The 17,128-nt window shown below is 33.9% G+C and overlaps 1 protein-coding gene across 3 annotated transcripts in view; it reads right to left on the reverse strand.

Moving 5' to 3' along the window:
- slco2b1 (solute carrier organic anion transporter family, member 2B1) overlaps positions 1-17,128 on the reverse strand; it is a 68,751-nt gene that overhangs the window by 15,162 nt on the left and 36,461 nt on the right. For all 3 annotated transcript variants that reach the window (NM_001037678.2, XM_073935031.1, XM_073935032.1), the window contains 9 exons: positions 12,358-12,495; positions 11,994-12,156; positions 9,831-10,040; positions 9,645-9,743; positions 9,245-9,375; positions 8,213-8,318; positions 7,383-7,547; positions 5,067-5,253; positions 2,795-2,942 (listed from right to left, as the gene is read on the reverse strand). In NM_001037678.2, the coding sequence (NP_001032767.2) occupies positions 2,795-2,942; positions 5,067-5,253; positions 7,383-7,547; positions 8,213-8,318; positions 9,245-9,375; positions 9,645-9,743; positions 9,831-10,040; positions 11,994-12,156; positions 12,358-12,495 (1,347 nt within the window). The remainder of the gene's footprint in view (positions 1-2,794; positions 2,943-5,066; positions 5,254-7,382; positions 7,548-8,212; positions 8,319-9,244; positions 9,376-9,644; positions 9,744-9,830; positions 10,041-11,993; positions 12,157-12,357; positions 12,496-17,128) is intronic.

Here is a 17,128-nt window from a genome sequence, read left to right on the forward strand (position 1 = left end):
ATGTAGTTGAACATTTTATTTAAGCCCTTAGTGTAAAAAAGTACCTGCAGCTCAATAACTGTTTTGTTCCACAATCGACACAACAATCCCAGACTATATACCAAAAATTTCTATAAAATCCCTTGTTAGTTTTTCACTTTAAATTTGTCAGAGCAGAGATCAAGCTTCCATAATGGAACTTGAATGGATAAATAAATAGAAACCATCAATGCATCCCAATCTGGGGAAACTGTTAAAGGGCCATGAAACCCCCTCGTTTCAGCAGGGTGTTTTCACACCTCTACTTTGGAAAAAGTCAGAAAAGTGGGCGTGTCCAGCTCTGTTTAGGGGGGAGTGTCGGAGGAACTAAAGTGGGAGAGTGAGGGAGTGTCTATTTGAGCACGCGCGAGTTTCAGTCAAAATACTCACACACAGTAGAAAGTGATTTTAAAAAGTGTTTAACCTACATGGACATCTGTAGTGGAATTATTTGCCAAATTATTAAATGGTGGACTTTAACTGCAGTTTGGCTCTTTCATTCAGGCAATTAATTCATGCCCCTCGCGACAAACAAGATATTTGATTCGAGGAGCTGCTCACTTACCAAATCTGTAGAGACAGGACAATCCACAGCAACTAGAGCCGCGTCTTTATGAAGAGAATACTACAAGTGAATCCGGATCTCAGCGTTTGCAGATGAGAACAGCTCTCAGGTAAACAATAATTCTCCTTAGACGCGTAAGTTATTGTTGTCGAGCGTCGCGTACACTGTTAATCCACACGTGAGTCTGAGCTCTCACAGAGAGAAAAAGAAAACGAAACTTAACGGCAGCAAACTATAAAAGCAACACTTCACGCTTGTTTTGCCAACACAACGTGGCGTCTCTGTCGTGTAAACACAGTAATGAATATTAATGAAGTTGCACAATAGAGCGCGCTGATTGGTTTGAACCAAGCCTTACTCATGCATTAATGCATCACACTGTAAGACGTAATAAGACTCACTCTGGCACAGACGCCCAGTCTGCACGCTGGATTACACGCTATTTTGTCATGACCGTGACGCAGCTTCAAAAATTCGTTTCAAACAGGAAGTACGAATTTGCTTGAAATAACGCAAAAACAACCAATTTACACTTTTTAGTGAGATATAGGTGTCTTAATAGTGTTTTTAGCAGTGTGGGACACATATACGACTGTCAACAGCTCAAAAAAAGTGTTTTGGTGTTTCGTTTTCAGGGCTCTATCTGAAAACGTAGCTTTTTATACGTTTCTACACACCGCAAATTATGTAGCCAGAGGTACGTATGGCTGCATTTTATTTCTTAAATGAACGCTATGGGGCGTTGTGACACCGTTCACCGTTCCTTACCAGTTGATCGCTTACCTCTGTGTGGACAGCTTTCCCGCTGCAACCACTTTGTCCATTTAGCTTGTCATGTATGTCGGCGAACTTAAGACGCAGAGAGGAATTGACCACGACAACGGGTAACATTGGTTGGGTTCAGGGAAGGAGGAGGGTGGGTCAGTCGATTGGTCGGTCAGTCAATCATTCATTCAGTCAGTCAAACAGTCAGTCAACAGCGGCCTCTGGTGGGTTTACACGAGAACTTCGGGCACTAATGGCACTCACGAGAGACATTTGAGATATGTAAAAGCGCACACAGCGGCCTCTCGTGAATTTGAAAAACTGCAATAATAGGGGACGTATTTTGCGGCCTCCAGAAACGTATATATGACAAAATTTTCAGAATGAGCCTGAGTTGGTTAAATAACAAAAATGTCCAACATAGGCTCATTCTGAAAACCACCAGCCTCCGGTGGATTCATAAAAAAAAAAAAAAACATAGCTTATGGGACATATTTGGTGCTCTCCAGAAATGTATATAGGGCTACGTTTTCAGAATGAGCCTGGGCTGAAAATGCTCTAAGTAAAGTGCATATAAAATTTAAACAGCAAGCTATAAGTAAGATGTTAAATTCACTTATAAGAATACTTGGAAAAACTAATATTAATACGCTAATATTAATAAGTTTAATGTAAAGTGTAATCTCCTTAACTGAAAAAAAAGTGCTTTAAGTAATTAACTAGTTCATATAGCATAGCACAAATGCAAATATATTTATGTATACTGACATTACTTAAAACTTAAAATAAACATATTAGCTTGGGAGAACTTCAAGTATACTAATTTTTTTTTTTTTTTTTGGTAAGAAAGTGTGTTTACTTCTGCATTTTATACATCCCTCACTTTTTAAAACCCTTAAATAGTTTCTCTTCATCTTCAACCCTCTAATCGAGTGACATCAACTCTCATAATCATATATGTGGTGATTCTGTTGGTATCATGTTTCTCTTCCACATACCTCTGAACTCTGTGATTACAAGTAATGATGTTCCTAGTTCTTAACATGCCTAATTTCTAAACAAAAAGGAAGTTCAGTCATCTGGTTATCATTCAGCTACTGCGTTTATGTTGTTCAAAACTATGACTTTCTTCTCTGGAACACACACACAAAAAAAATGTTTTTTTTTTTGTAAAACATTTTCCAAAATGTTCAACTCATTTAACAAAATAAAGCATATTTATTAAAGTAAATGTTGACAGGATCTCTTATTTAGCTTAACAATCCTGTTAAACCTACTGGTTTCAAGAAAAAATTCCCTTTTTTCACTACTCACATAAAACCCTCCTTAAGTCAATTCATGCCAAGTCCTGTTCTAGCAGAACTCCCACTGTCAGCCCACCCCCCATTTTTGTGCTATGAAGAAAGTTCCCGGCAGTTCCAGTAACAGAAGTAAAATACAGCTTACCACGTTCTGTATCCTGCCTATTGTTTTTATGTTGACTATTTTACATCCCGCATGACAGGGAGAGCGAAACTCCACACCATCTGAGCCACACACGGGGTTGAAGGCTTCATCAGAACAGTAACACGAATTACTGCACTGCTGAGAATCGCTGCAAAAATAAAACAAAATAAAGGATAAAGCAAACATAATATACTGGTGCCTTACTGCAGGATATTAGAGATTAGAAAAGGATTTGCAAGTGAATAAAAAATAATAATTATAATAATATATATACTGACAAAAAGCCATAGAGGAATGTAAGGAGTACGGCTGTGCACATTTCAACCTTTTTAACCTCACTTGGTAATGCCAAACAGCTGTCAAGAGCAAGATGCTGTGTCACTTTCGGTAAACCCTCATCTCATAGCTTTATCTATAAATTGATTTCTTTATTTGAATGGTAAATGCAGATGTAATGTTTTGCTGTAATCCTCTTTCAGAGGAAAATTATATTGCTCAATAGTCCTGGAGATGTAGTCTTATGTCATGTACTCTTAACTAAAGTTAACTTGCATTTTATTTACGCCACAGAAATCTTTCACGGAAATTTTATAGGAGGTGGGGGATTTAAACAGAAATATATAATTGGTAATAGGACCCTGTGAAATAGGTTTTATTTTCCTCATGTTAAATTAATTTTTTTTTCCCTCAAATTCCATATTAAATGTAATGTTTACTTACTTATAAGAATACTTAGAAATCTAATATTAATAAACTACAAGTTCACCAAGTCACAACAATGTCATCAAGGCTAGATGGTGGCACTATAAAGAGCTCAAAAACACAAGATTGTTTACAACTCCTTTGCTGTTTACCATGAACTTGTGTATCTTACAATATGTCATGATACTTGGCTGCAGCTGCAAAAAAAATAGAAATTTTGGGGTATAGTGGAGATTTTAAAGAAATTACTTCACCTTCACTAAAACATTTATTACTCTTGAATGCTACATGAAATGTTCACAACATCACACATATTGGTTCAATTTGAAGTCACAGTTAAAAAAAGAACAGTGTATAAAATTTAACTTACAACAGTTTCTAGTAATAAATTAAGTATTTTTTTTACTATCTATCTATCTATCTATCTATCTATCTATCTATCTATCTATCTATCTATCTATCTATCTGTCTGTCTGTCTGTCTGTCTGTCTGTCTGTCTGTCTGTCTGTCTGTCTGTCTGTCAGTCCGTCCGTCCGTCCGTCCGTCCGTCCGTCCGTCCATCCATCCATCCATCCATCCATCCATCCATCCATCTATCTATCTATCTATCTATCTATCTATCTATCTATCTATCTATCTATCTATCTATCTATCTATCTATCTATCTATCTATCTTTCAACACAAAATAAATACTTAGCTTTTGTTATTAAACTAATAGACAGGGAATTTGTCATCTGTATTTATTATCAATTATTTTACAGTCCTAAATTGATTAGACAAGCAAAATAGTTTTTTTTTTTTTTTGTCAAATCTTTGTGGTTTAATTTTAGTATTACTTAATTTTAGTATGACTGATTTGTTCTTGTTAAATTACAGTTTTTCTTATTGGCTTTGGTGCATTTCTCACAACACTATTTACATTTGCACGTGAAATGTGAAACATACATATTCAGTGTCTTGTACTCAGATACCTCACTAAATGCAGTGATGTCTAACTTTAATGTAGTTTTCAAACGACTGCTGTTAGTGCTGTTTTGAGCATTTTCAGGAATTGTCACCAAAATCGACTGTTTTGCATTGGAAAACATTTAAACTGTCATAATAAAAACATGACAAAACCATTTGACTATCTTGTTCATAAACCATGGTGTCAGGATTTTTGAGAAATTAGCTATCCATTTTGAGACACACGTTTGGAGGTTATCAACTAGGTTTTGCAGTTTGCACTAATTGTTTTGAAAAATGCATTAACTGTTGTGGAAATGTAAATAATATTGTGAGAAATGCACCAAAGCCACTGAGAAAAACTTTTGTGAAGTCATGTGTAACGCAGGTAATTCCATTTTTATGAGTGATAAATTAAAGACATTATCATAAAACCCTAGTGACAAAGTAAAGTAGGCAGCTATAACATTTTTGTCAATGGCATAGCACAAATAAATATTATTTATAGAATTAAATAATTTATAGACTATTTTCCACTGGCTATACAGTCAAATTTATTTTCAAATTTGACGCACGAGTTAACAAGTCAAACACTAAAGCGTTTAAGGACCAAACACAACATACCGGTAGTTGAGTCCTGAAATCTTTTGTGTGGGGCAGCCAATAAAAAGAAGTGGAATCGCAAACATAATGCTTATGAAGACTGCTATCGTACACATCGCCGCAGAGGACCTGACAGTCAAACCCAGTCTGCGTAGAATAACCCCTCCAGCCATTATGCCAAACATGGCTGAAGGAATATTGATACCACCTGTGAATATACAGACAGACAAAAACAGATATAAAACAACATTTTTCACACACACACGCTCACACAAACATTTTTATGCATACATCTGATAGTTTGGGTGGTATTGTACAGGTTGACAAGCCCTAAACCACAGTACATGCCATTCTAAATCCCACCGAACAATACACAGTGAAAGATGTTACTCTCAGACAAAAAGCATCAATCTTCTTTTATGTTTTTTTCCCAGGTCTTAGCTTTTGAATCAGAGTGAGTTTAGTGACATGCTGTATTGTGTGCGGATTAGCAGTGGTCAATGAGTAATTCATAAGTTAGAAAAATAAGATATGCTTTCACTGGCCGCAAACACATAGCACCTATTGTTGGTTTCTGAAAGAGCTAAATATTTTCTTCTTGTATAAACACCTCAAAAAGGTATGCTTACATTCACAGAAAAAAAAGCTACTGATGCTGTCACTGGGTTCCTTTGGGTGGTTCCCCCTTAAAATACACTCATTTGTATCTAAAGGGTCCCTATTAGTACTTTATTTTGCACACTTATATTCACACTTTACTAGGTACTAGTGATGGGCATTCATTCATTCATGTGGTAAGCAAAATAATATTATGCCAAAGGGAAAAACAAGCTTATTTTGCTTACCCCATTGGCAGAGTATTTTGCTTGTTTTAAGGTAAAAATTACTTAATATTAGCAGATTATTTCTTAAAACAAGACAACATGTTTTGCTTGTCAAGAAAATTCTTCTCGAATTAAGAATTTTTAGGTATTTGGACTACAAACAAGACAAAAAAATCTAAGAAAAGCATTTTTTGCAGTGTTTGTACTACAGTATTTTTCTTATGTGAAATCATTGTCCATTGAAACTGTAATCCCCTTTTACTTGTCTTTGATGTGTTAATGGAAATAATGAACTCATTCTCTCATTGACTGTGATTTGTTGTGACTACTTGAACTTTTATTCAGCTATTTAGTTTTTAAAAGCTTATTAATCAAACTAAAAAGTAACTCGCATTACATTTTTGAAAAAGTAACTCAAATATTACTTAATTTTTAAAAGTAATGTGTTACATTTACTCGTTACTTAGAAAAGTAATGTTATTACATAACTTGCATTACTTGCAGTGGTGGAAAGAGTACTGAAAAATCATACTCATGTACCTTTACTTGCTCAAAAATGTAGTGCAAGTAGGAGGAATAGTATCTGTCATAAATATTACCTAAAGTATGAGTAAAAAGTAGCCATATTAAAAGTACTCCAGACTAGAGAGTATTGAGTATTACACTGTGAAAAGCTAATGCGTTTACATGCAACTTGTGCAGGGATGTGTAAACACAATATTCTGTAGTGCAATTGGTAATTATTTAAGCCCATCTGGCGAATTCAGTCATCATACAGTAAACATCCGCCATCTTCTCATCATTGACATGCAGTCTATACAGTCTCTGGGTCATTGTGTGTAAAGATTTTGGACATCTTCTTGGATACGTATAATACTTTCAAATGGTTTGCCCATGTCTTGAGATTGTTCAATATGGTGCGATTTACTTTCTATGTGTGATTTAATTGGACGGGAATCTTAGGACTGATTTGTCTACTCAGCCTGATCTCACGAGAAAACGTAAGTATTTTACGTTTTGCCAGTTTAGTGGCTAATACGTACGAATTCGTACGAGTTCAGTCGTACGAAATGGTACGATTTTAAAAAAGGAGGCGTGGCACCTGACCCCACCTCTAACCCCAACCGTCATTGGGGGATAAGCAAATCGTACTAAATTGTACGAATTAGATCGTACGAATTCATACGAATTCGCCACTAAATGAAAAAGTTACGAATTGCCGTGAGATTGTGTTGGTCTACTTTATCCAATCTCCATAGACAAGAACAAATAAAGTGACTGCGGGATGAAGGAAAGTAGTGGAGTAAAAGTACAGATCCTACAGCACTAAAATATATACTCAAAGGAAAGTAAAAGTACACATTTTTTTAAAACTACTTAGTACATTACAATTCCCGAGACAAACTACTCAATTACAGTTACTGGAGTATTTGTTACCTCACTTGTTACTCATTGAAAAGGTGACATGATTTTACCTTTATGTCTGAGAGTGCATGTTACTTCCACAACTTACCCATCATGATATTGGAAAAGGAGGCAGTCCGTGCAAACTGCTTCTCTATGAATTTGCCCATAAATGTTGCCAGTCCCGCAACCATGGCAGCAAGATTCACCTGAGCGAACACTACCAGCAGATAAATTGGGTTTCGCAGAGTCCTTAGAACAATTGTGGGAAAGCCTGAGATAATATGAGAAAGAAAATAAGTGTTAATAAATTCAGAAGAGCATCCAAAAAAGACAAGAAGGCTGTCCTTTGGAACTGTTTTAGTTAGTGGTTCTTGAACGTTTCGTTTTCAGAGTCAATATTTTACAAATGGAAATCCAAATCTGAATAATTTATTCTACAAATGAACAATAAATAAAACTTAACAACTAAATTAAAAAACTCAAATGTGTCAATATTGGATGTAGCATTGGGCAAGTTCTAAAATTATTACAAGAAAAACAATGAACAGATTTTTACAGAACATGACTGTTACGGGAATTATTTTTTCAGTAAAGAAAAAAACACTTGGCTTCTAATCAAACATCTGGTTCTGAATAAGTAGGTCAATTGTAGGATTGCATAACACAAACTTTATTTGGTTCACTACACATTAGTGTCATTACTGCTGCAAGAAAGAATTTTTTGAATATGACCCTCATTGTTTCAATATGACTTAAATGTGGAATGACTTTAATACAACAATCCAGTTGTAGTTTAGGTCATAAATATTTGTGTCACTCATTAAACGCCAGCAATGCAATTTGATCAGATGTCAAAACGCAATGAAAGCAAATCATACAGAATGTGCAAATAAACATACTGATACAATCAACTGATGGATAAGATGGCAAACACACTTTTTAAGAACTGTGTAAGAGACACCTCTTCAATCTGGTCAGTTTCGGGCTTCTTGTTTTGTATCATTTTCTCAGTTGATGGCTCCACAGGGGCTTCTTCGATCTCCTGAAGAGAGTAAAATCCACATTTATCTACTGAAATATCACTCTGAGCATAAGATCAGTGTAGACACCAATGACAGGAATGCATGTTATCATCCTTTTTTATCGTCTGATAATTTTGTTATCTGATATATATATATATATATATATATATATATATATATATATATATATATATATATATATATATATATATATATTTTTTTTTTTATTTTTTTTATTTTTTTTTTTTTTTTTTTTTTTTACTAAAAAGTTAGCACCAGCTTTCACTTGACCTTGAACATATATATGTGAAGCCTGTTTTTATACTCACAGATTTGCTTTGGAATTTTGCACCAATTCTGAAAAACTCATTTTGTACAAGAACATCTAGCTTAACACTTCATGGGAGGTTAGCTTGTTCTTTAACTAAGTTGAGCAAAAAAATATGAACAGGCTGAGGCATGCTCCCCTAGGACTCATGTTTCTTTCCTTGTTTTCACTTTTTCAACATATTCTCTGTGACCCCATTATGTTTTAGGAACAATGCCAACATCTTAACTGAAACCACAAGAACTCATATTCTACTACTTTACATCAAACAAATCACCACTGATTTTTATTTACAACTCATTTTCTCAAAATCCATCCAAAAGGCTACAAATTAAATGATAACAGTTTAATTTATGCCAGAATTCATGCTATTAACTACTGGCTTATTACCAGCCTTTTTATTAAGATATTAACTATTCATTAGTAGTTATATAAAGTATGATCTTATTGTGCATCCCTAAACTTATCCAAAACCTCAACCCAACTTCTACCTTACTAACTATTAGTAAACAGCTAATTAGTTTATCACGTGTTATTAAGTTTATGGTTTGTTAATATCATGACTTGTGTCCTAAACTAAAGGTTTACCAATGAAATTAACCTTATACGGTACATCACCTCTTTGGACATCTTTCTAGGGAAAAACAGGTATGGCAAAGATGTCAAGGAAAGAAGGGTGGCAGCTATCAGGAATCCCAACCACCAAGCACCAATCCATCTGGGGTCACCATGTTCTAATTTGTTTTCATCTGAAATGGAATAATGGTAAAGCATTCATCAAACATCACCACAAGAAGCTCAAACACATAGCTTTGCGCTTGCTTTTATTTCATAAACCAAGCAACGCTGGTAAACATGTTGAATCTTGAGGTCAACACTTTTATTTAGAATCAGTAGCTTGTCAAAACATACTCGTTTAGACATGTTAGTATAGCTGCTGATGGATTTATTTGTAATGGCGTACGACTTGAAACATTATGTGCATATTTGAAGTTATATCATGTCATATCAAACTTACTTAAAGACATCTTGTCTATGTCGACATACAAGCGAAGCACAGCAGATGACATGATGTAGCCAAAAGCTGGTCCAATTACGGTAACTGCAAAAAGTATGCCTGTAAAAAAAAACACAAGAGTTGAATAATTCTTGGATAAACCACCATATTATGGGAATACTGTATATAATCAATGTCCAATCAAACCTAGGTAGAAGGGTGAATTCCTCCTTTCTGCATAATCGTCTATGTAGGAAATGCCAAAAGGTTGTATTGGAACACCACCAATGCCCAGCAGTAACTGGCCCAGCAGAAGTATTGGATACACTCCCAATTGAGGGTCTGTATCATTTTGACTGCATGTCGGACTGGATTCTATGTCCTGTGTCTGGCAAAGGCTGGAGTTGAGTCTGGTATCTATGTTATAAATACACTCGGTTAATAAAGTGCTTTTTCGAAATATGTTAATCTCAAAGTTAACATTCTATGGAGACCCGGAAGGGAAATGATGGTGGAAAAAAAACGGTGGGAGAAAAAAAAAATGGGTGGGAGAAAAAGAAACTGAAAGAAAAAAAAATAAAATAAAATAATATATATATATATATATATATATATATATATATATATATATATATATATATATATATATATATATATATATGTATATATATATATGTATATATATGTATATATGTGTGTGTGTTTTTGTGTCCCCTCACAAAGATGTTTTGCGTTCCTTCGCAAAACTGTTGTTTGACAAACACTTCATGTTCACTTCATGCATGTCGTTTTTGCCGGAATTCTTCTGTATTTTAACATTCTATACCACTATCATCCTATCATTAAGTATTTTACCATATTTCTCAGATACTTTTTATCTTGAAAGCACATTCAAATGAATATAAAAATGTCAGCATTTACTTTCTATTCATCAAATCTATTCGGCGATCGCTGCCCTTCTAATTCAATCTCTGAATCAGTGAATGCATGTATAAACGCTGACTGATGGACACACTCCATATGATAAACTGATCCCAGATCAGCTTCTGTACATGCCAAGAGGACCTGGGATCGGGTGTGTGTTTAAACAGACAAATACATTAAATAATAATAATAATAATAATAATAATAATAATAATAATAATAATAAACATGTCCTGTCTGTTTTATTTTAAACACAACTCATTTTCTCTTATATGAACATAAACAGTTAGGCTACTAAAATAATCAAATGCTTTCATCAGCCTATAGATCTGCACATTTTTAAAGTGACACACCTCTGTTATCACATAAAACAAGAGATTTATTTGCTGCTCTTCACTTGTTTGCCAACAGAGATGTCACTTTAAATGGCATGTTAGAAGCTGATCTGGGATCAGCTTATCATACGAAGCGCATCAGTCTGTCAGCACTTATACAGTACATGCATTTGCTGATTCAGAGGTTGCATATGAAGGGAGATGATTGATGCATGAATAGAAAAGTGATGAATAGACAGTGAATCTTGACATTTCTATATTAGTTTTAATGTGCTTTCAATATTTAAAATATGAAAGAAATGTTGGAAAATACTTAATGATAGGATGAAAGTGGAATAGAATGGTAAAATACAGGAGAATAACAGCAAAAATGGGTTGACATGTATAAAGTGAACAGGAAGTATTTGTCAAACAACAGTTTTGCATTCTTTTATCTTTCATCTTTCAACATCTTCGTGGTCTATATCTATATATATATATATATATATATATATATATATATTTTTTTTTTTTTTTTTTTTTTTTTCCTATCCATTTTTTTCTCCCTCCCACTTTTTTTTTTCACCCATTTCTTTCCCCACACCATCACGTCCCTTCCAGGTCTCTGTAACATTCTGTCATTACTGACCTATGAGAATTTTTCATAATAACGCAATATTTTAATGATATCTGAAAAATGAGAAACTGAATATTTGTTCACCTGATGCTTCAAATAATGTTCATAAATATATTAAAACATAATGAGCAGTTTAATCCAAGAAGAAACCCAATCGTTTTTTGTGTGTGGGATTCAGATGTTCATTCGTGTTCATTGATCAATATTAGTATGTGGAAAGCACATGAAACCTGTTCATTATTAAGTGATCATACCTCTTTCGAAGACTTAAAATAAATAAAATAATTTGTCATTTATAACAAAGGTTTTTAGGCATCAGAGAATAAATATACTTTCAAAAGAATACTTTCAAATTTGATTAAAATTAATTTTATTTATGTTCTGAAGATGGACAAGAAGATCTGAAGTGTTAAACCATTTTAAAGGTAAATTTTGGGGGGAGAACTAAGCTTTAAAGTAAATTCTGGATGACCTAAAGAAAAAATGCATACTTACTGCTAATGAATTCTGTATATTCATACTTTTCGCTAATGAAGTGAGGCAGGGCAATGAGAAACACTCCCATGCTTGCAATCATTCCTCCGATTCCAATACATCTTGGTCGATGCACGCGACTCCCAAAGAAACTCACAAACACAATGAGAACTGTGTTCCCCACCTTCATTTAACAAAAGATTGCGTAACCAAATTTATTATAGAGCAGCAGTTGTACTTATACTAATGCAGTGACAATTTTATGTTAAGATTTGTGCCTGAACTTGTACATTTGCAATAAAATAACTGGTAACTAGGCAAGAACTGTTCCGCCTTCAGGCTATCAACACACAGGGTTAGCAACATCCATGCTTTTTATCCTTGCCTCATTGAAGGCTGCCAAAAGTCCTGACTTTGAACTGGAAAATCCGTATCTTTTCTCGATGGTGGTGATGGAAGCCTTCAGATAGCCCGACACCAGGAGCTGAGAAAGCTGGAGCATCCCATGACACAGTACAAAAAACTGAAACACAAACAGTTGAAGTCAGAATTATTAGCCCCTCTTTAAATTTTTTCTTGTTCTTCTATCGGCCCATACGATCATGGCCTCCCAAATCATCCCCTTCCACCGAATTGGCTCTATCACTGTCTCTCCACTCCACCAATAGCTGGTGTGTGGTGAGCGCACTGGCGCCGTTGTCCTGTGGCTGCCGTCGCATCATCCAAGTGGATGCTGCACACTGGTGTTGGTGTGGAGAGACCCCCCTCATGATTGTGAAGCGCTTTGGGTGTACGGCCATACACAATAAATGCGCCATATAAATACACATTACATTACATTACATTACAAATATTGACTAACAGAGCAAGGAAATGTTCACAGTATGAGTGATGATATTTTTTTCTTCTGGAAAAAGTCTTATTTGTTTTATTTCAGCTTAAAATCAAAGCATTTTTTTATTTTTTAAACACCTTTTAAACACATTTAAAGGTCAAAATTATTATCCCCTTTATTTTTTAATAGTCTAAAGAACAAACCATCATTATACAATAACTTGCCTAAATACCCTAAACTCCTTAGTTAACCTAATTAACCTAGTTAAGCCTTTAAAAGTCACTTTAAGCATTATAGAAGGGTCTTGAAAAATATCTAGTCAAATATTATGTAATCATCAGGGCAAAGATAAAATAAATCAGTTGTTAGAAAAGAGTTAATAAAACTATTATGATTAGAAATGTGTTGAAACAATCTGCTCTGTGTTAAACAGAAATTAGAGGAGGCTAATAATTAATTCAGGAGGCTAATAATGCTGACTTCAACTGTACAAAAATGATAAAGATGTACAGTATGTGTTTAGTAAAAACATTTCAGAGCATTTCATAAATACTCGGTTACATAAGAAAAACAGATTACAAGAAAAATATAACAATAAAAGGATATGCAGTGAATGCAAGGAAGTGTGAAGCCTATTGTCTAGGAAATCATCAGGGTTAGAGACTGAAGTCAGCAAACTTAACACTAAACAGAGTGTTGCCAAAAGGAAATTTAAAGTTGGCACAAAAATTTAATTTAGCCTGTTATTTTCTAAAAGCATTTTAAGGGTCTGGAAATTCAAATACATTGTAAACAGTGACCACACCGAGTAGTTACAGGGTCTCAGTTGTAAGAAATGATTACTCGGCCTGGTTCCCTAGGAACTAATTTCCCCCTTGACCATTTTCTTGCTTGCATTTGCATTGTCAGAAGGACTCAGAAGTGACATATTTACAGTAAAAAAAAACTTACCCCTCAACATTGTTTAGTTGAATCAAATAAAATTGTCGGTAACACTTTATTTTGATGGTCCATTTGGGTATTAGTAGACTGCCTGCTTAATATCTGTTGATACTGCTCCTTCAACAGATATTTAACTGACTGTAAGAAACTTTGCAAGTACATGTCAATTTACACTAACTCTAACTCTTGACTCCAACCCTAACCCCAACCTAACAGTCTACCTATAATCTAATGGGAATTAGTTGGAATGTAGATGCAATGTAACGTTTAATCAACATACAGACCATCAAAATAAAGTTTAACCAAATGTTCTAGTTATTTCAACTTACATTAGTCAAACTGACTAAAAATATTGAGTTATTAAAATAAGTTGAAGTAATATAAAACATTTGTTTTCATGACTTTTTGGCATATTATGTTTTTACAGGGTACAGGGTTGTGAAAAGTGGAGGATGGACGACAGCAAGTTAAAAGCTGTGTTTTCATTGTGTCCAGTGTTTTTTTGAAGATGTAATGTTCTGTTGTGAGTTATAAATCAACTGTGACAATGTGTAGCTGAACATATAATGGGTTTAGAATAGAACCTACTGCCACAGACAAATGTGAGAAGTAAATTCAACATTAACTTTCTAAATGTGTGTTTGTAACACTTTATGATACAGCTGCTATTGTTTTGTCTTGCATGTGCTCCATCAGTACACCCAAGATGTCACTTTAGTTCCAATTGTGCTGGATTAGATCCTGCTCTGTGGTTTGAGTTAATTTATAGTAATTCCCCTAGATGGTTTTCTTAGATCTAAAATCATACCCAGATTTCTTAGAAAAAAAAAATTACTTCTGCAAGTTGTTATGGGAACTGTGAAAAGTTTAAACAATATTTAATGTGACCCTGGACCAAAGCCAGCCTTTGAGCCTTTGTTCGACATGACAAGATACAAGTAACAATCAATTTGGCTGCCCACACAACATAAACATCAAATACAGCCATTCAGAAGTGCAGCAGAATAGTGCACTGCAATCCTAACGAAATGGTGAGATTTGCAATCTAATATATATTAAACCCTCACACTCTCACTTTACTTTGGCCTAGTCCATAATTCACCAGGGGTCATCACAGGGGAATGAATCACCAATAACTCTGGCATTAGTTTTATGCGGCAGATGCCCATTCAGATGCAACCCAACACTGATAGCACACTGAACTCACAATGCTGGGAAACACCCATACACTCACTCACACATACACACTCATGCACAAATTTTACTTCATAAATGTAAGTATATCTCCCACTCTCCAAAACATATCAAAAGTCAATTTTTAGTCAGTATTGTATATTACTTAGCACTTCATTTAGACAAATGGCTTTTAGAGGTTTTTCCATCTATACTCTTCATGTATACAGTTGAATTCAGAATTAATAGCCCTCCTTTGAAGTTATTAATTTCTTCTTTTTTTTTTTTTTTTTTTTTACTTTTCCCAAATAATGTTTAACAGAGCAAGGAAATTTTCACAGTATGTCTGATAATATGTTTGTCTTCTGGAGAAAGTCTTATTTGTTTTATTTCAGCTAAACCAAAAGCAGTTTTAAATTATTTTAGATACCATTTTAAGTTCGGAATTATTAGCCCATTTAAGCTATATATTTGTTCAATAGTCTACAGAACAAAACATTATAATTGTAACTAACCTAATTAACCTAAGCCTTTAAATTTCACCTTAAGCTGTATAGAATTGTCTTGAAAAATATCTAGTAAAATATTATTTACCGTCATCATGGCAAATAAAAAATGAATCAGTTATTAGAAATGAGTTATTAAAATTATTATGTTTAGAAAAGTGTTTAAAAAAAATCTTCTGTCTGTTAAACAGAAATTGGGGGGAAAATAAACATGGGGGGGGGGTTAATTTTTACTTCAACTCTATATATAACCCTCAGAATCCAGATTTTCGAATAGTTATAAAACCATAAATTAACAAATGTAAAGTATTAATCTCCATATCAAAAATTGAGTCTTATGACCAGGGTCCAGGGTCACAAATGTTAAAGGTACACAGAGTAACTTTTATTAAAAGTTTTATTAAATTAAAATAAAAAGGATACGTCTTATGGGAAAACATGATTTTGGTCATTTTTCATCTTTGCACAGATAAGCATATAGTTCATAGAACCAGTACACAAAAAAGTAATCTGAGAGGATAACTATTATACTGGTGCTATAGGTAACTTGAGTAAGAAAGCTCAAGAAATAACATGTTTAGATGTTCTGTAGAGTGTCTCATGTTGACAGCTGAAGATGTTATCAGTTTGGTGCATTTGGTTTATAATTTTGCTTAAAAATAAAAACCACTTCAGCACAACAATTCGTAATGAAATTCCTAATATAATGAGTCATGCTATGAACCTGTTAGAGCTAGGTTTATAAAATAATTTGATTGTTTTAAGATTGAAATGAACCACTGCACATTCATATTTATCAAGAACAAGCAAAGCATAGGAAAAAATATTCACATCCTCACAAAAAAATACCATTGTTACTATTGCTTCTATATTTGCTTTCATGAACAGTAGCCAATAGTGTTTACACCAAAAATTTATATAAAACAACTGAACAAACCTAAAGGAGTACCAAAATATTTTAAAAGGAATATAATTAGTGTCTAAATTCATGACATAATTCTATATGAATACCCTGGTCACAGGTAGTGAAACAATAAAGGATGAAACTCTTTGTGTTGATTCTGGTTTTATTACAGACAGTTTCCTTTTTTGCTTGCAGAAAATAGTCACATCATCTTACTATATACTGTAGACCTTTCAGATTTATTCTACTTGCACATCATTCTACCACATACAATAAGTACAGGCTTAGTCTACTACATAAATCTGTTAACCAATATGATACGACACACACAGTTAAATGATGGAAAGCATGATGGATTAAATTCAATTTTACTAATTTAGCGAATTGTTACTTTAAATTTGCTTTTTTATTTATTTATTTATTTTATTTTAAAAATTATCTTTAAAAAGAAGCTAACGAGCACCAAAACATGTACACAAAATCATTAGCCCTCTTATTATGTTAATTATTGCTCTTTAATGAGAAAATTTTTTTCAACACATTTTGAAACTTAATAGTTTTAATAATTAATTTGATTTGTCTATCTCACGATGACAGTACATAATATTTTACTAATCCTTTGACTAAAAGGGGGTTAACAATATTGACATTAAAATTTATAAATTTATATGGCAGTATATCGGCGCTGGTGGGGGCGTGTGTTGGCGTCCCACCAGTGACGATATACAGCCATATTGCACTGCTACGGGTGTGACATTGCGTTTATACAACAGTTCGAAAGCATAATCATGTATAT

Source organism: Danio rerio, chromosome 21 (assembly GCF_049306965.1).
Source record: "Danio rerio strain Tuebingen ecotype United States chromosome 21, GRCz12tu, whole genome shotgun sequence".
NCBI lineage: Eukaryota > Metazoa > Chordata > Actinopteri > Cypriniformes > Danionidae > Danio > Danio rerio.